This window comes from Mastigoproctus giganteus, chromosome 5 (assembly GCF_048544385.1).
Source record: "Mastigoproctus giganteus isolate SK-2022 chromosome 5, ASM4854438v1, whole genome shotgun sequence".
In the NCBI taxonomy this organism is placed as follows: domain Eukaryota; kingdom Metazoa; phylum Arthropoda; class Arachnida; order Uropygi; family Thelyphonidae; genus Mastigoproctus; species Mastigoproctus giganteus.
In genome coordinates this window covers 170,212,253-170,233,278 of record NC_143579.1, presented here as the reverse complement: position 1 = coordinate 170,233,278, position 21,026 = coordinate 170,212,253, and the positions used below count along the sequence as shown (strand labels likewise).

Sequence of the window (21,026 nt, the reverse complement as noted above, 5' to 3'; positions counted from 1 at the left end):
ACAGTGCAGTGTCGAGTCAGTTTGTTGTGACATAAGCACTGGGAAATCAAAATTGAGAGTAGGAATGTGTTATAGGCCTAATAACTCTGATGGGTATAATAAAAAGGTGAACAGGTAAATAGAGTGGACCAATAAATAAGAGAGTAAATGGGGGATTTTAATTTCCCAGATATTGACTGGAATTTGTGGGTTGGTCACTCACACACTAGCAAGGCTTTTGTGGCTTTACTGGGTGATTGGTTTTTACATCAGCATGTTCGGGAGGCAACTAGAGGGAGTAATACTCTTGATCTTATTATCAATAGTAATTCTTCATGCATTACGAACCTGCAGATAAAGGAACCACTAGGTGGCAGTGATCACAGTGTGCTGAAGTGGTATTTACTCAAAGAGGTAACTACCATCAGTGGTAAAGGGAAGGGTTTTTGCTTTCGTAAAGGTGACTACAGTGGTCTGAGACAGTATTTAAATTCTATACAGTGGAACCACTGATAATATTACTAACAGCAAATTCAAAATAGGAAGCACTGAAAGAATTAATCTTGGAAGCTACTAGGCTTTACATACCAACTAAGAAATATTGTTCAAGGTTTAGACCTAATTGGATGTCAGATGAACTAATGAGGCATATGGCAGAGAAGAAAAATGCATGGGATACATATAAATTAATAGGTGACATGGAAGCTTATGATAGTACTTATGTAAACTCCAGAAGGAAGGGGATGAATCAGATTGGTCCATTTGATATCGATGGTTCAACTGTTGATGATCCTGCTCAGGTAGCTAACAAATTAAATCAATATTTTGCATCTACATTCACACTTGAGGAGTTATTCAGGAAGGGGAATGCCATAGATGAAGTAAACACTGGCAGTGAGCTAGATGATCTTGTAATAATTGAGAGTAAAGTGGAGGAGAAATTGTTGAAGATAAATACAAGAAAGGCACCTGGGGTGGATGGGATCTATCCAGTTATATTAAAGGAAGCAGCAAAGGAAGTAAGCAAACCCTTAGCCATAATTATGAGAGCTTTCCTTGGACTCAGGGGAGGTACCCATGGACTGGAGATGTGCAAATGTGACCCCAATTCACAAAGGAGGATCAAAGGGCAACACAAGTAAGTATAGACCTGTTAATTTAACTTCTGTTCCTGGAAAATTAATGGAGGCACTGGTTAAAGAAGCACTGCAGGATCATCTAGACAAGACTTCAGTTATAGCTCGGACACAGCATGGTTTTGTTAAGGGGAAGTCTTGCCTGACCAATTTGATTGGATACTATGATGCAGTCACAAAAGAACTGGATGCAGGGAATAATTTTGATATTATATACTTGGATCTTAGAAAGGCTTTTGATACTGTTGCACATGGAAGACTGCTGCACAAATTGGATCAGTGTGGCATTGGAGGCAAATTGCTGCTATGGATAAAGGGGTGGTTGAGGGGAAGAAGACAGAGATTGATAATCAATGGACACTGCTCATCGTGGACTAATGTTATTAGTGGAGTCCCTCAGGGTTCAGTATTGGGTCCATTATTGCTTTCTGTATTTATAAATGATATTGATGATGGTATATCAAGCTTAATGTCCAAGTTTGCAGACGATACGAAGGTTGGCAGGGTTGTCAAGGACACTACTGACACTATGCTACTGCAACAGGATCTGGAAAGGTTGAGCAGATGGGCTGAGAGGTGGCAAATGAGGTTTAACATTGACAAATGTAAAGTACTGCATATGGGAGACAGCAACCCCAGAGCAATGTATCAACTCTGTCGTGCTACACTGACAGTAGTAGAGAATGAAAGGGACCTGGGGGTGGTTATGCAGGCAGATATGAAGTTTTATGAGCAGTGCAGACGGGCTGCAAGAGTAGCTCATGGTGTATTGTCGATGATATATAGGAATTTTTCTAGCAGGGATAAGGAGGTGATTATTCCCTTGTATAAGGCAATGGTCAGACCGCACCTAGAGTACTGTATACAGGTCTGGAGGCCTCATTTCAAGAAGGATGTAGAGATGCTGGAATGAGTACAGAGAAGGGCAACAAGATTAGTGAATGGAACAAAGGGGTGCTCTTACGAAGAAAGGCTTACGTTTTGCAAATTACAGTGTCTGGAGACTAGGCACCAGTGAGGTAATCTGATAGAGGTGTATAAAGCCTTGAATGGTTTGAGCATGCTCAATGCTGATGGGATTCTTCCTCTTGCTCAGAATAATCACCTGAGAGGGCATAAATTCAAATTGAGGAAAGAGAGATATAGGATAGATGTGCAGAAATTTGCCTTTAGCCAGTGGGTGGTTGGTTGCTCGAAGAGACTTCCATCCCTTGTCGTGGAAGTCGATAGCCTAAATAAGTTTAAGGCTCAGCTGGACAGGTATTTCGAATGAACAGAGGGGTGAAGTGGAAGTGGTTATTTTTTATTTATTTATTTTTTTTTTTGGCTGATGCTGCATAAGCTTGCTTTCTTGCATCAAATGCCTCTACTAATGCTAATGCTAATAACGGAAATTAAATATGAGGTTTATCATCCCATGCTGCTACAAAGTTTGAATGAGGACAATTCACATTCTTAGGTCACTTTGAAGATTAGAATTTGCCGAATGATTTTTGGCCATAAGTATTACAAACTAAGGTATTGCTGACAATGTTTTGTGGGCTGATGAAGCCACATTTAAACTAAATAGAACTTTTAATTGCCACTCTCTTAATAATCCCATTTATTCTTTAACAAGGATTTAAGTGATCTTTGCCTGACACCGGGCTGGAATCTGGACTGGAGGTGTTCTCACACTTTTTTTTCTTTAAGAGAACCAGGACAGGAGAAAGCTACCTGAGACTGCTAAAAGACAAAATTATCCCATTAATGCAGTCCAAAATCAATTTTCAACATTGCTTTTCTTGCAGGATGGAGCACCAGCTCACTATGCAAAAAATTGTCCTTGATTTCTTAGATGAAAGTTCCGAGGTTGATGGATTGAACAGCAGGTTCCCACTGAATGGCCACAGTTCTCCCCAGATTTAAAATTCAGCAATTACTTTTTGTGGGAATTCTTAAAGGAGAAAGTATTAAGTAATGAGCACAGGTCTCTACTAAAGATTTAGTGGTCAATAATTTGAGAATTTTAGAATATTACTGACTGTGGCTTGATGTGTTCAAAAGACAATTTTGTAAAAAGTGAAATGGCAGCCATATTGAACAGATGTAATTCCTTTTCTTTTTTTTTTTTCAGTTTTGTTTGCCCTTTCTAATTATGACAGCATTAATTAAATAGTGTTGTTATTTACAGTCAGACATGTTTCCTTAATATATTTTATAAACTTTTATCACAAATTGTATCTGAAAAAAGGAGGGAAATGGATGGAAATATTTTATAAAAAATTTCCATTTCATATAAAAAATTTTTTTACATTTAATTTCAGCTATAAAACAATTTAATACATTATTCTAGAGAAATATCACTTACCTAAATATACATCACCAAGTTTGTTCTTTGTAACTTTACTCAATCGAAAAGATTCTGCATTCCAAGATGTAATGCTATCCACTGAGGGCATGCAGATGTCTTCATTAATATTAAATTTATAAGTTTTGCAGGCAGCCTAACAAAGAAAAAGAAAAGATTAAAATTACCATGAAATATTTAAATCTAGAAAACTGTATCTGTGCCATTTGAGCAATTTTTAATAAAGAGCATCCCTTTTCAAATTTATGCTCTGTATTAGAATCAATATGGTTTTCAGCTATATTGATTCTAAAACAGAGTATAGTGGACCCCCGCTTTACAATATTAATCCATTCCAGAGACACCATCGTATTGTCAAAATATTGTAATGTGAACCCAATAACACACTGTTTTTTGGTAATTTGTTCCAAGACCTCAGAAGTTGAAATTTTCGCTATATAACTAAGCCATTTATCTCTCTAAAAAAGTGATTTTTATAATGGAAATTATATATATTGATTCAAAAAATTGATTAAAACTAATATATTAATTAAAGCACAACGCAAAAAATCACTTCAACTAAAGGAGGCAAAAACAAAACATGCGGCCAACGTGTTTACAAATGCTGCTATTGGCTGAGAGAAAGAACCACATAGTCCAGCAAGAGACAATTGTAAGCTCATCCCATCATAAAGTGAAATAAGTAGATGCCGGTTAACATGATCACCGGTGGATTAGTGGAATCAGCCGCTTTAATTTCAAAAAACAAATTCAAATCATTAAAATGCACTACACTTTCATAGTTATCATATGTCACTATTATAAGAATCAATTTTGAATGCTTTTGCGATATTTTTCTAAAGCACATTTCTAGAGGTCATCATACAACAATTTGAAGTTTCCAGTTTACTGGACTTTTCTATTAGTGCAATCTATTATAAATGGGTAGTACACTAGATCTTATTGCATTTGCAATAATACCAATAGCTGGAATTCTGTGAGTTTTTATGTTATTATGGTGAAATGTGTTTCCCCTTCCTCTTCAATCATATAAAAAACATAAATTTTCAGTATCTTCTCTTCATTTCTATTTTTTAAGATTCGTAAACTTGTTACTCTGTATCTCACTTGCACATATCGTCTTATTTGCAATTTGTGCGTGCTGTGTTACTTGTTATTGATTGCTTATCTTTTTTAGTTTTAAATTTTACAACCCAAAAAAAAAAACAATGTCAGTGAACAGAAATAGCAGTTAGTTAGAATGTACATATTACAGTATTAATTAAGCTGTGTACATGAGCGTAAATTTATTTTTATTTTGCTAACCTGTGGAAAATATACTTCTGATTTCCATGTATCATTTAATTTTGTTAATTGGTAATGTAATAAAGTATAAATTTGTGATATTTACTTTTATAGTGGATAATATTAGCATTAGCATAGGCATATGATACAAGAAAGCAAGCTTATGCAGCATCAGCCAAAAAAAAAAAAAAAAAAACTTCCACTTCACCCCTCCCCGTTCATTCGAAATACCTGTCCAGCTGAGCCTTAAATTTATTTAGGCTATCAACTTCCACAACAAGGGATGGAAGTCTGTTCCACCAACCAACCCACTGGCATACTAAATTTCTGCACATCTACCCTACATCTATCTTTCCTCAATTTGAATTTATGCCCTCTCAGGTGATTATTCTGAGCAAGATATTCCTCCTATTTTCGCTTATTAGAATTGCTGTTTAATATAATTAAAATTAAGAAGTCTTCCTCATATTCCGCGAACCAGTCTTGAACAATCCGGGCGGTGTGGCATGGCACATTTTTACAAAGACCTGGGGGTAACTGTGCAATCAGATATGAAGTTTTCTGAGCAATACAGACAGGCTGCCAGGGCAGGTCATGGGCTTTTGTCAATGATATATAGGAATTTTGCTAGCAGGGAAAAGGAGGTGATTGTCCCTCTGTAATGGTCAGGCCTCATTTTAGGAAGGATGTAGATTTACTTGAGTGTGTACAGAGAAGGGCAACAAGATTGGTGAGGGGAATGAAGGGATCCTCTTACCAAGAGAGGCTTAAGTTCTGCAAATTGCAGTGGCTGGAGACTAGGCACCTGCCCGGTGATCTAATTGAGGTATATAAGGCCTTGAATGGGTTGAGCATGCTGAATTCTGATGGGATCCTTTCACTTGTTCAGATTACGAACCTAAGGGGGCATAAATTCGAATTAAGAAAGGACAGATGTAGAATAAATGTGTGGAAATTTGCCTTTAGCCAGTGGGTGGTTAATTGCTGGAACAAACTTCCATCTGTCGTTGTGGAAGTTGACAGGTTGAATAAATTTAAGGAGGAACTGGACAGGCATTTGGAGGGAATTGGCGTGATTTTTTTTTTTTTTGGCTGATGCTGCATAAGCTCATACACTTGCTTTCTTGCATCACATGCTGCTACTACTACTACTACTACATTATCCTGCTGAAAGATGGCATCGCCAGAGGGGAAGACCATTGCAATGAAAGGATATACCTGGTCAGCAATGACGTTTAGGTAGGTGGTAGACGTCAGAGTGCTCAGCACATGGATGACTGGACCCAGGGTATCCCAGCAGAACATCGCCCAAAGCACGACACTGCCACCACCGGCTTGTTTTTGTCCCACGGTGCATCCAGGCGGCATCACTTCCCCAGGTAAATGACACACGCGTACCCAGCCGTCTACATGGTGCAACAGGAAACGTGATTCGTCGGACCAGATAACCTTCTTCCAATCACTCAAGGTCCAGTTTCGATGCTCACATGCCCAGTGTAGTGCTGTCACCGGTGAACCATGGTTAGCATGGGCACTTGGAGCAGCCTGCGGCTATTCAGCGCCATTTTCGGTAGGGTTTGATGTACTGTGTGTTGTGACTCATTACTCCGGTCACCAGCATTCCAATTACCGCGAGTTGCATCACAGTTTCCCTTCTTTTGCCAATTACCATCCGGGAGAGTCTTTGCTCACCTTGAGCATTGATGAGCGGTAGTCATCCAACACCTTGCTGACGGTTCGTGGGTTTTCTCTCCTTGGACCACTTTCAGTAGGTACTAACCATGGTTGACTGTGAGCACTCCACCAACCGTGCCATTTCAGATATACTCTAACCCAGTTGTCTGGCCATTACAATTTGGCCTTTGTCAAACTCGCTGCTGCCTAAGTCTGCTGCCTTTCCCATCTGAAGAACAAGAGTAACACTGATTAAAGGAGCTCAATATCAGGTGTTTTTTATACCGCGTCCTGACCCGTGCATGCGCCATAGTTCACTTGCAGTTGCTTCGATTTGCATAACGACTCGCTGGTCATAATGTTTTGGCTCATCGGTGTGTATATATATAGTATAGGTAGTATAACATGATTGAGTGAGATTTTCATGCTGGTCAATAGCACCAGCTCAGAATTTTATGTAACAATAAGTGGGATGACGAGGCATGTCTCTCTTAATCAGTATACTATTTGGGAACAAAAACAAGATTAAATACATTTCACCAAAAGTTTATCGAACACATGCAAACATTATAAACCAGTTTTTATTAGTTCTGACATTCAAATGTTGTGATTAATTACAATATTCTTAAGACTTAAGTTCTCAAACAGCTGCATTAAATGTCATCAAAGTAAAATTACAAATTTATTAATTTAGTGCATGTACTGTTCATGTTTTTTATATTTCTGAAACTGCTGTGTAAGTATTTTTTTATTGAAATTAACTTACATAATAAATATTAAAATTAAAATATATAATTCCGAAACCTTATGAAAAAAGGTGAGAAATCAGGAGTTCTATTCAAATAAAATTTGTATGACTTCAGATCATGGGGATCATGATCTAATTATCTGCTCCTATTGATGACTGAAGCCAAATACTCAGTGCTAAGGCTTGGACTTATGTTCAACTTAGAGACAAACAGTGTTATCCATGGTTCTGCCTAAATTACTGATATCTTTTGAAATTGTATAGAATCCAAATCATCAATGAACATGGATAAATCAATGTATGTAGCTAATTTGAACTTAATTAAAATGAAACAGATAAATAGTTATAATATTCTTTATTAAACCAGGACAAATTCATGATTCCTATGGAACATCTAGAAGAATTTCAAACTATCAAACTATTTATAATTTCCAATTGGTTCATAATGACATAAAAATAATCAAATCCTGTTAGGCTCCTTTTGAGTGTTCAGATAACCCACAAAGGATATCTCTGCGGTTTGATATATAGATATTGTCAAATATCCAAACAATGAGGTCGGTTTGAGTCACATTCATGGCCTGAAGAATTGAATGGATGGGTATACATCCTATGCATTCTTGGGTCAATAAAATTTTTGCTCCAAACTCCTTTGGAGCAAAATAAATTTTGCTTCACACAAAGTAATGTTCATTCATTCAAGCCATCAAGATAGAGGTATATCTAAATTTAGATTTAATATATACAGTCAGTCCTCATAGTTGTGTTCCTAGAAACCCTTGTGTAATGCAAAATCGTGCAATATAAACAACAGGCCCTATGGGAAAAATAGGGTTAGGGGCCGACCACCCAAGATTGAACACACATTTGTAACCAAAACATTACTAAACACAATACATTATCGTAATAAAATATTGCTAAATATTGCTTTTGCTTCTATCGTAAACAAACTTGTTTTTTGTTTAATTTTCTATCCAAACAGATGACAGCTGTTCCATCTCTTCCAATTCTTTGTGTCTTAATCTAATGGATTTTAATTGCACTTTGAGTTGTTCATGCTATGAAAGTTTTTATTTTCTCTGCATTCTTTGTAATTCTCGGTGTTGCCTCATTTAGGCCTGTAGCACGTGCCATATCACATGGTCTTTCATTTAGCTCAAAGTGTTTCACAATTTCATATTTTTTTCTCTATTGACAGAGGCGAACTGGCCATAAGCCTTACCAGCAACCATGGTGGGTCGGAGGCCGGTGTGATTTTGGCCATAAATGCTAGTATGAGGCCATTACAAATTTTCCTGGGTAAGAATTTTTGACCCAGTCCACCTCTGTTTATCAATATTGCTCTTCTTTTTCTCTCTGAATCTGTAGTGTCTTCACCAGGATGCTTCCTTTTCATACCTTTTAAGTATTTTACTCATTTTTAAGGAATAAAGCACAATTACAAAATGAGGAGGCACGCTTGATACACATAAACAAAGCTGTGAGTGTGTAGCAACTGAATAAACAACACCATAAAGGCAAAGACAACTCTATTAACACCTCACTAGCTCACATTTTACTAAAGCACATTTCTGGGGGTTACTACCATAAAACAATAAAAACAATTTCCAGTTGTGTTCCTGCTAGTGGAAACTGTTATAAACTGGTTGTAAACTTGATCTAATTGCATTTGCGATAATATCGATAGCTGGAATTTCACGTTACTACGGTGAAATGTGTTTCCCCTTCACTGATATCAAAAACAAATACATTTTCAGAATCTTCTCTTCATTCCTATCATGTTGCGTTCTGTTGGGGTGATTCATAAGCAAATTCGGTTAGTGTTATATATGATATCGTTCCCCTATTTATAAATCGTGTATGATCGAATTCGTGTAGTGTAAACACGTGTTATACGAGGACTGACTGTACTTGAAAGAACTGGGTAAATAGAGTAAGGAAAGGTAACATCTGTTAATGTTAGTTTTTTTTTTACTGATGTAGTATAATTACCTAATTTTCTTAATATTAGGTAATTATACCTAATTTTGCTAATATTAATACTTATAGAATAAAATTTAATAATAGGTCCAAGTAGAGGGAGTGGAAGGAGAGGGGTTTTAGAGCACTAAAGAAATACTACTTCTAATTTATATATATATATATATATATATATATATATATGCATATTGTATATTATTAAACACTTTGTAAGTCCACTTCACACAATTATATATTCAGCATTCCACCATTAGCATACACTTTTAAACCTATAGGTCACGGATTGAATAATGATGTTAAGTGCATGTTTGCAAACCAAGTGTTAAACCATACCAATCTTCAACCAATAAATGTCATATAATGAACTAGGATATACTGTTTGAAAGCAAGAAGTAAATTCCAGTTCCAAAAATAATCACTCTGTCCTCAGAGAAAACTGAAAGAGTCAAATGGCAGTATAGATTACAGAATTCAAAGACATGTTATGTTACCATAAACATGTCATACTGTGTAATATTTTTTAATAAAATATAATAGCTAATTTCTAATGATCAGACCAAATACAATAGAATTCTGGTTATCCAAAATTTTGCTTATCTGAATTTTTTTTCAAACCCCCCCCCCCCAACATTTCACTCAAAGAAATGAACAAACTTTGATACATCATTAAAATCTGGTCAAAAATACTGGAAGTGAAGGCTAAATTTATCATTAATATCTATTTCCTTATTCAATCCCTGATTATGACTGCAATTTTCTAATGGTACTCAAAATGTAATAAAAACAATTAAATAACAACATTTGAGAGCGATTCTAACCCTGTAAGTATTTTGTGCCCAGACATTGAAAGTCTGTTCTTGTCCTCTCAGTTCATCACCTAGTCCTACTGTCAAGATACGTTCAGCTCCCATTGCATATAAACATTCATCAATATTTTTTCCAAAGGCACAGAATGTTGGATATTGGCTAGATCCCAATGAAAACACAGCATATCTGAAAGGAGAAAGTTAGATATATTATCAACTTAAGTAATATACCTTATTATTACTAATAAGACTATGTATACTGATAAAACAAAGATAATGGTAGACAATCAAAATCAGTCAAAAGAAAGAAAGAAAAAAAAAAACAAAACAAATTGCTGAAAAATATTACTGACAGATTAAAAACTATTCCTTACTAACATGAAAAAATTCAATGAGAAATGCTTATTTTTCACCCTATTTGCCTTTAAAATTGAAGTGTAAAAACAGCCAAAATATACACCATCCATAGGAAAGTGTACATTCTTGAAAAAAAATCTACTAGTAAGATGAAAATGATATTTTTCATTAGAGTCCCTATAGTTTTGTTAATCAGTGGGAAAAAATGAATAAGAAATATTGAAAAATGGCTGCAATATATGAGCTTAAAATTAGGGATTGGCTCGATCCCCCACATATGTGAAGGCATTTCAAAAAGTTAAATACCCTATGGGGGGGGATGAAGTTAAGGGTAAAGGATTTTGCATTTACAAAGGTGATTTCAATGTTCTTAGACAATGTTTAAATTATTTTCATTGGGACTGATGGATTTTGCATTTACATTGGGACAAATGCAAATGCAAAATAGGAAGTGTTCAGGGATGTAATCATACAAGTTACTTTTTATACTAAGGGACTATTCAAGGTTTAGAATCAAATGGATGTCAGATGAAAAAAGGTGCATAGGCTGGTTATAAATTGTCAGCGTATTCAGAAGCCTACAGTAAGTATAAACTAGTTTTAAAGTTACTAAAAGGGGTTAGGCATGCTTATGACAAGCCTTTGGCTAAGAATGCAAAGTAGCAAAGAATTCTTTGCTTGTGTTAACACTAGAAGGAAAGGGATGGACTGTATATATACATTTTTTCCACTGGATATAAATGGCATAACTACTGATGACTAAGAATGACAAACTGGACTTCACAAGAGTGGTCTAAAATCCCAGTCCGTTATGGTCCCTACAAAATGTCCTGCTAGTTTAGTGATAGTGGCCATAAAGCTCCATTATTAGGTATTAATTTGTTATGTACAGTAGCTATACAACTCTATGCATTTACTATGTATATCCACAATAAATGCCCATGATATTTTGATTATAACTGCTACTACAGCAAAAAAAAAAATAAATAAAAATTGTTGTAAATTATATTACTTTCGTGGGATGCAAATAACTTTCATTGCTGTGTGTATTTCTAACAGCAATGAACTCACACGGTGATACTAACAGCAATGAATTCACACTGTGATATGGTTGAGATAGAGAGTTTGAAAATGAAACTCTATATATGTTTAACACTTGTTGTTCCTAATCATGTTCAACACATACATGTCAATTGAATGTATCATTTTATACTGATACTAAATATTCATCACAAAAATATATATTTGATTGATATTTGTGGTATGATAATTATTATATCACAAACAAAAATTTCAAATACAGAAAAATTTCGTAAATCTGGCAAAAGTGGAATTTGGTCATTGAAGATTTTTGAAATCTAATAATAATGTATGGAATTTCTGATAGAAATTGGACAACTGCTGAAAGAATATGCAGTGTTCTAGCATAGAAACAATGCCACTACAATTACAGCACATCACTCACCTTGATAAATTTTACTGGGCATCAAATAAACAAATAAACAACAAAAAATAAATAAATAAAAATTTCAATATCCATTTCACAACTGTAGCCTGGAATACTGATTCTCTTTATGGCCACTACAGAATGCCCTGCTAGTATATTGGCCATAAAGATCCACTATCCATTATTTATTATGTATAGCAGCTGTAAGCATTGTATATATATCTGCTATTACTACATATATCTGCTATAAGTGTCCTGGATACTGTGACTTTGTCAAACAAAAAACTGCTGTAGTGGCAATTATAAATTATTTTATGACCTTGTAAAGCTTCACCAAAGTGTGTTTTCCAACATAATGAACTCACACTATGATATGAGAGTTTGAAAATGAAGCTATGAATATTTAGTATTAGTACTAGTAGTGACAAAATGATATATTCTAAGCCTTATTATTTTCATTTCAAAAGTTATATATAAACAAGTGTATATGACAGTATATGTTGAACAACATTAGGAACAACCAGTGAGAAACTTATAAGAAACTTATATTGTGTACTGTTTGAAAGATGTTTCAAACAATATGCAATATAACTTTAAGTGAACACAATAAAGCTTAGAATGTGGTGCTTTCTAAGTGTATATGACAGTATATGACATATGTATATAAAACAAGTGTATATGACAGTATATGTTGAACAACATTAGGAACAACCAGTGAGAAACTTATAAGAAACTTATATTGTGTACTGTTTGAAAGATGTTTCAAACAATATGCAATATAACTTTAAGTGAACACAATAAAGCTTAGAATGTGGTGCTTGAGAAATTTTTATCATGGCCTCCGCTTTGGAAGGCACAAAGAAAGGTTTCCTAGAAGTAATATGTAATAATTTCAAAGCTCATAATCAACTCTATATTATATGTGCAACAAAAATTAATGATTTCTCATTATATCCCACATGGAGATTTATTATCAACGAACTGTCCACTCATATCAGCATGAGCTTGAATGACATTGGATAGCTACAGTCCAACTCCCATGGGCATGTAAAATTTATAAAAACTTTCAAATGAAGCACCTTTTTTTTTAATATAAAATTTTCAAAAAGTGCTAGTTATTTTTAATGATAGATTTATGACATATCACTGTATATGAGGTTTGTTTGTTAAGTCTAGTGTAACATAGGAGGGGTTATCTGATGTTGACTATTCACCATTTATGTAGTCTCCTTGTAACTCAATGCAGTTTTGCCAGTGATGCTTCAAAGTCACAATTCCAGTCCTGAAGAAAAAGGAGTCTGCTATCACCTCATAATCTGATGAATATTTCCCTCCAGATAAGTTGGTTTTTAGTCTCAAGAATAGGCAGAAATTAGAAGGATATAAGTTTATTGTGATATATTAATTACAGGTGACCCCAGCTTAATGCTGATAATTCGTTCCGGAAAAAGAGTGCTAAGTGAATCTGAGGTAAGTGAGCGCCACATTCCCATAAGGTAACATATTTACAGCAGGCCCCCGTTATAATGTGGTTCGCTTTACGCTGATTCGCTATAACACTGTTCTTATATTATAACCCGTATCTGACTATAACGCTGTCACAGATCACTATAATGCTCTTTTACAGATTGAATTTTTGGACATATTTAATGAAGATTGAACATATTTAATGAAATAGTTTCATTTGATGGAGTTGGTAGCTTGAAAATCCATGCCGACTTGAAAAATTTTCCCACACTCAGTGAAATTTTCTCGCACGCTAATTTAATGCAGTACAGTAACTTGTTACGTAGTTCTGAGATCAACATTTTAAAAAATGGTCAAGTATATTGCTTGTAATATTTGCGTTATATGCATTTATCCGAAGTATAGTCATCACTTAGTACCGTATTAGGCATCGTGCGAAACGGACAGTTTACTTGAACATTGTATCATAATTAATGCAACCAACGCAGTTACATTTTCAAAGAGTTAATAATGGCCAATAAGAATGAAAAAGCAACAACGTCTGAGCGCAGTACAAAGACTATAAATGTAAGAAAAAGACTGAATTTTAAAATTAAATTAGACGTTTTGAAGCGAATCGATTCCGGTCAAAGACAAGCGGATGAGTGCCATAATTTAGGACTTGCAAGTTTAACTGTAAGAACAATTATAAAAAAAATAAAGAATTAATTTTAGCAGCAGGAAAGATAGCTGTTCCACTGCAAGCAACTAGGGCTAGGCCGGCTATTAGGATTGAAATGGAAAGACTTTAGCTAATTTTATTGAAAATAATATCCAATGCAGAATTCAGTTAAGTTAAATATTATTAAAAAAAAAGAGAAAGAGATTAGCCAATATGATGATCTGAAGAAAACTCACCTAAAGAAAAGAAGAAAAAAAAAAAAAAAAAAAAAGTGGAACCATTTAAAATCCAGGGAGCCGTTTAAACCATTTAAAAGCGAAATCCAGGGAGAAGCCATAAATGCAGAAGGAGCCGAAACTTTCAAAAAAGAACTTGTTAAAATTATTGAAGAGGGATATTATGTGTTATACTGTACTTCTCAACAAGTTTTTATAGATGAAGCAGGACTTTTGTGGAAACGAATGCCTAAAAGAAGTTTTATATAGAAAGAATAAAAAAACATGCCAGGTTTCAAAGCGGCGAAGGATCGGTCGACTTTATTGTTGGGTAGTAATTAAACTGCGGGGGATTTAAAATTAATACCCCTTTTAGTTTATTTGGAAGAGGGCCAAAGTTCAACCCAAAATCGACACATTTTTCATGATTAAATTCATCAATTAAATTAAATCAATTTAGATCAATTAAATTCATGATTTTAATTGGAATTTTAAGTTTAATTTTGATACATAAGTAGTTACCACATAATTATATACGTATGTAATGCAGAATATTTTATATGTACAAATATTTGAATATTAAATATTTTGACCAACATTTGTGCATCTTTTCACTACCATTTATTATTGATTAGGAAATATCCTATGGCACCGACAACAACTCACAAATACATGTTACCTTATGGGAATGCGGCTCTCGCTTAGCGTGGATTCACTTAGCGCTCTGTTTTTAAGGAACGAATTATCAGCGTTAAGCAGGGGTCACCTGTATTTGTGAGTTGTGATCGGTGCCATAGAATATTTTGTAATCAATAATAAACGGTAGTAAAAAGATGGATGCACAAATGTTGGTCAAAATATTTAATATTTAAATATTTGTACATGTAAAATATTCTGCATTACATACGTATATAATTATGTGGTAACTACTTATGTATCAAAATTAAACTTAAAATTACAATTAAAATCAAGAATTTAATTGATCTAAATTGATTTAATTTAATTGATGAATTTAATCATGAAAAATGTGTCGATTTTGGGTTGTACTTTGGCCCTCTTCCTGGTAAACTAAAAGGGGTTTTACTTTAAAATCCCCTGCAGCATTACCAACCAACAATAAAGTCAACCAATGAATGCCTAAAACTTCTTTTAGGCATTTGTTTCCAAAAAAGTTCATCTTTGTTAAAAACTTGTTGAGAAGTATAACACATAACACCCCTCTTCAATAATTTTAACAAGTTCTTTTTTGAAAGTTTTGGCTCCTTGATCTGCACTTGTAGCTTCTCCCTGGATTTTAAATCTATTCAATCAGCCCTTACTAGTTTTAAATGGTCCACATTTTTTATTAGGTGAGCTTTCTTCAGATCATCATATAGTTTAATCTCTCTTTTTTTTAAATTTTTTATATAATATTTAACTTAACTGAATTCTGCATTGGATATTATCTCAATAAAATTAGTTAAAGTCTCTCTATTTCAATCCTAATAGCCAACCTAGCCCTAGTTGCTTGCAGTGGAACAGTCTTTCCTGCTGCTAAAATTAATTTTTTTTTATAATTGTTCTTACAGTTAAACCTGTCAGTCCTAAATTATGGCACACATCCACTTGTCGTTGACCGGAATTGATTCGCTTCAAAACGACTAATTTAATTTTCAAATTCAGTATTTTTCTTACATTTATAGTCTTCGTACTGCGCTCAGACATTGTTGCTTTTTCATTCTTATCCACCATTATTAACTCTTCGAAAATGTAACTGTGTTGGTTGCATTAATTATGATACAATTTTCAAGTAAACTGTCCATTATGCATGATGTCTGATACTGTACTGAGTGATGACTAGACTTCGGATAAATGCATATAACGCAAATATTACAAGCACTATACTTGATCATTTTTTAAAATGTTAATCTTGAAACTACATAACAAGTCACTGTACTGCAATTAAATTAGCATGGAGAAAATTTCTCAAGTCGGCATGGGAAACATTTTAATGCTGTTTTGCTATTCATTTTCAAGTTATCAACTCCATCACATGAAACATTTTCGTTAAATATGCTAAAAATGCAATCTGTATGCTGGTAAAAGAGCGTTATAGTGATTTGGGACAGTATTATAGTCAGATATGGGTTATAATATAAGAACAGCGTTATAGTGAATCCGCATAAAGTGACCTGCGTTATAACAAGGGCCTGCTGTATATTGAATTTTAACTGAAATCAAGTTTCAGACCAGAGCAGCAAAGCAAAATGTTCAGGGTAGTGGGAGTGCTGCAGTTTGGGGGGGGCACACTGAGGGGCGGTTGTCCTCTGAATCACAGCCTCATGAAATGTACTGCTTGTTTGATGTTTGCAGAGCTCTCAGGAATGGGACAATAATATTGTGAAGGGGCTGTCTTTGTGTGTGTATGCTCGATGTAAAGAGTGTGAGGATATTAGGTGGCAACTCAGCGTTGTTATGGGCCTTTATGAGAGCCTGAAGAATAGGGCAGATACCCTAGAATAATTTAAATTGGGGACCCATCAAGCTCTCAGCTGCCCACATCAACACCAGGCTTGCACTTGATCATCAGGCAACATACCAGCAACCCCCAAGGCAGAATGCTCTGGTCCCACAGGAGCTAGTTGTTGTCAATGGCTCTATTGTCAGGAAAATGGGGAATACATTGTGCAAAAAGAATAGATGGAATAGGACCCCAGAGTATGTTTGCTGAGGGCAAAGCTGGTGGTACTGTAGAGCAGATATCATCTTTTAAGGGCACAAAAAGGTGATATTGTTGTACATAGATTTTCAACGAGATTGGTGAGTGGAGCAAAGGAGTTCTCTTACCAAGAAAGACTTGAGTTCTGCAAATTACAGCATCTGGAGACTAGGCACCTGCGAGGCAATTTGATTGAGCTGTCTAAGGTTTGATGGTTTGGGGAAGCTCAATACTGATGGGATTCTTCCTCCTGCATAAATTCAAATTGAGGAAAGACAGTTGTAGAATAGATGTGCAGAAATTTGCCTTTAGCCAGTGGATGGTTGATTGCTGGAATGAACTTCCATGTGTCATTGTGAAAGTTGGCAGCTTAAATAAATTCTAGGAAGAACTGGACAAACTTTTGGAGGGAATGGATACATGAAATGGGAAGTGTAGCCATTACTAATGCTAATTAAGATCTGTGCATTACTAGTCAGGTCATGTCATGCAATACCAAGTGCATCCTGATATTACTGTATGAAACTAATCTCTTTTTGTTTCTAAAACAAAACTTAGTTGTTGGAACTAATTTATTTCCTCATGATCTAGACACTGTCTTTGGGAAATTTTATCTGTGTGCAGTTCATGGTTTTCCATCTATAGGCAGTTAAAGTGACACATTATAAACATTTTTATATAAATAACTTGAGACATGAAAAAACAAATAATAAGTTACAGTTCCCTTTGATTTTAATTAAATTTTTGGTGGCTTGATAAGAAATCTTGGGTGGCTTGATAATCTTTGAAATTTTGGGTGGCTTGATAATCTTTGAAAGAGACAAATCTAAAGTTTCATGATAATTCATTCAAAGCAAAGTTTTAGGAACATTTATATTTTAAAATGCATCAGAACAAACTTTGAATTACTTCACAAAGAAAATTATTAATTTGTGTATCAGAAATATTTTGAAAATAATAAATTTTTTAAAGTGAGCACTTCTTTTATAATAACCCTATCCATAAATTGAAAGCACTTTCTTACCTACCTGACATGTTTTAATGACACCATATTTTGATTCCTCATTTTATTCAGCTGCTTCCAAAAATCCTACAAAAGAAATTGAGGATTCAAAATAAGAAAAACTGCCAACAAAACAGAGAGAGAGAGAGAGAGAGAGAGAGAGAGAGAGAGAGAGAGAGAGAGAGAGAGAGAGAGAGAGAGAGATATGTAGTCTTTACATCCTCAGGTGCAATGATATATCATTGCATCTGAGGACCTAAAAAGGTTCTGCAACTGTAAAGGCAAACTTGTCACAGTGGCACAAAGCACTGATCTTCCTCTGTACATCCTGGGTCACTTCGACCCCCACGCAATGCATTAAAAAAATCAGCAAAAAATAATTCAAAATTGTTAATTTTTTTGATGCCACCCTTATTTTAACCTTTTCTGAACACAACTGTGAAAAATCCATTTTTCATCTTAAAAACATACATTTAATTAATTTTTGATATTAATACCTGTCAATAACAGGAACACTTGATGCATAAAATGTGAAGTTCATGCATTAACAGTTTGATTCCATATGATGATTCAATGTCACAAAGCTAGAAAATGTTACTAATTGGAGGAAAGCACACGACAGCAAAACCAGATTCTCTTCAGCTGAGTACAGGAAAGGTGCAATACTTGATTGATGGTTACATCTACACACACACACACACATTGCAAAGGAAAAGATGGATGGCATTTATCATCAATGTGGTCAAGTTTGTCACCATAGCTGCTTGGGAGGTTTGACAATTATTAAAAAAAGGGTTTAGTTATCTTGAAATCAAATAGTGGTAGTCATAATTACAAACACAATACAGTTTATTACAAAGTGTTGAATGAATCTTTTTGGATCCTTATGATACTAAGATACTTCCACCAGCTACAAATTAATCCCTCTGTGCTTGAAAAGGACTTGACAGGTCCCTTGCAAAAAGAATCTTCATGAAAAAATTGTTGACTCAAGGTTAATGACTGAAACTTTCTCCACCTTCCTAACTGTAGAGAGTTTTACTGTAATTTTTGAATGAATTTTTTTTATTTTTTATTTTTATGATTTTTGCAGAGTAACTGCTGTAAAGCACCTGACAAATGCTGTGCAACAGTTCTTGCGACTATTTTTGTTCAGTCATACACCTCCCAGGAACTTCCAAAAAAATAAAAAGATTAAAAAAAAAAGTGTTTGCATGTTTTTTTTATATTGCAATACATAATGTATAAGCAGAAATATATTCAAATGCATAATTTTGAAATTTTGCACACTTAAAAGTGTGGGATATTTGAAAATGGAAGTCACTAATAGCATCCAGTATGTGTGTGTAAATATTTATATACATAATATATAAACATAAATATGTATGCATGCATGCACAATTTTTATATTTCATACCCCTAACAGTTTTGTAAACTGGAAAATGGAAGGAAATAGTACTTTTATGTTTATATTTAATGTTTGCATTGTATTTTAGTTTATTTTGAGCAGAACTGATAAAAGTTTTGTTTCACTAAAAATGACATAAAAACACATCTTCAAATTTTCAATTTTGACATTAAAAAATACATGTATAAATTAATGAAATCCATTAAGCGAAAAATGCCAAGCACTGGTATAGCACAATCATAATTTTTAAAAAATCAAAAATTTTTTTCCAGAAATAAAAAAGAAATTTGGGCACCTGTTTTTTCTACAATTCAGGGTACAACCACTACCAGATTAAACAGCCACCCACAAAACACACTTTCACAAAGCATAAAAGAATGATATAAAAAATTGCAATTGCTTACTGAATATATAAATTCAATTCTGCAAAGAGCTGCTGCCAAATCTTGACCAGCTACTCTGGATTCATTAACAGAATTCGTCATTCTGGAAAAATATCAAAATGAACAATCTTCTGCTGTTTGATGATGGAGAGTGACTGAAATCTCAGTTTTGGCACTACAGAGTTCTTTCAGATTCTCTGCAATAATGCAGATAACAATTTTCATGGATAGAAACATTCAGCATTATTCCAAGATTATTCAGTCAATCTTATAACCTTCATGACATGCACAGAAGTCAAGTGTTTCCATTTCTCTACATTCTACCTCCAGACAATTCAACAACAACTCACGACCATGTTCCAGGAAAATGCATCACAAATCAGCATTTCACCTCAATCTGCCTCATCAAAAGTACAGCTGTTGAGCCAGCAGAAGACACATTTCCTAATTCTGTGGCTAAAGGATGTTTGTTTCATTTCATTCAAGTTATTTGATTAAAAGTTCAAAATCTTGGAATAAAAATAGCACATAAAGTAAAAAAAAAAGAAAAGTAAACTGCAGCCATTATCAACCCACTGCAGGATGGAAGCCTCCTCAACAATTCATGCTGAGGGAAATGGACCATAATCTGCCACGCTGGTCCAGTGTGGGTTGGCAGATCAACCGTATTTAGCAGTCAGTGGCTTGAACCTCGGTCTACTCAAAGAGTGTGTGCTACTGCACTCCCGCTCCTGACCACTCGGCTACGGTAGATATCAAGGATCAAATCATTAAAAATCAGGACTGGCCTTTTTTCCTTGAATAAGCAATAAAAAGTATGGGGAGGAATCATTTGTGATGGATTGCCATTTGATATTCCATTATGTGAAAAATAAAAAGAATTCATTTGATATTTTTAATCAACTTGGATTGATCTTCTTGCACTATTCTTCTATTCACTCTGGGATCACCACTGAAATTTTGTTCCTCTTACAATTAATTATCTGGAAGGGCAGCATAATGCATTAAACAAGCTGTTTGATGCTATCATATTAGCATTTGAAAAACCAACAGATTGCAATGAAAGGCACCCATCATCGTCTTAATTTCAAACGCCTTAGCCGTTTGAAATTGTCTGCTCCTAAAAATTCTAAATACGAGTTCATCAATCAGAAAATAATGAAATTAAATGCTTAATAAACAAAATTAATTAGCAGATTTTGTTCATACCACTGGCTATAATCTTGCATTACATGACTGATTTATATTATTCAATACTGTATTTCAATTTAAATGATTTCCTAAAAACAACCAATCTCCTTAAATGGTATTCATTTATTAAACTCTATTCATTTACACTTTTTAGCCATCTTGTGAGAAGCAAGATAAGAGGATTAGGGCACATCATTTAGGGAAATATGTTAACCTCCCCCCCCCCACCTCTCTCTCTC

General features: G+C 34.5%; 2 protein-coding genes across 2 annotated transcripts in view; both read right to left on the bottom strand.

The window, feature by feature from the left end:
• Nucleotides 1-6,565, bottom strand: part of LOC150085836 (nitric oxide synthase 1-like) — a 44,138-nt gene extending 37,573 nt beyond the window's left edge. Inside the window, exons 1-2 of the mRNA XM_090374713.1 lie at nt 6,530-6,565; nt 3,466-3,601 (exon numbers count right to left, since the gene is read on the bottom strand). Coding sequence (XP_090230839.1) covers nt 3,466-3,601; nt 6,530-6,565 — 172 coding nt within the window. The remainder of the gene's footprint in view (nt 1-3,465; nt 3,602-6,529) is intronic.
• A 349-nt stretch (nt 6,566-6,914) lies between these two features.
• LOC150085835 (nitric oxide synthase, inducible-like) overlaps nt 6,915-21,026 on the bottom strand; it is a 116,325-nt gene continuing 102,213 nt past the window's right edge. Inside the window, exons 13-15 of the mRNA XM_090374712.1 lie at nt 17,831-17,892; nt 9,970-10,144; nt 6,915-6,926 (exon numbers count right to left, since the gene is read on the bottom strand). Of these exons, the coding sequence (XP_090230838.1) occupies nt 6,915-6,926; nt 9,970-10,144; nt 17,831-17,892 (249 nt within the window). The remainder of the gene's footprint in view (nt 6,927-9,969; nt 10,145-17,830; nt 17,893-21,026) is intronic.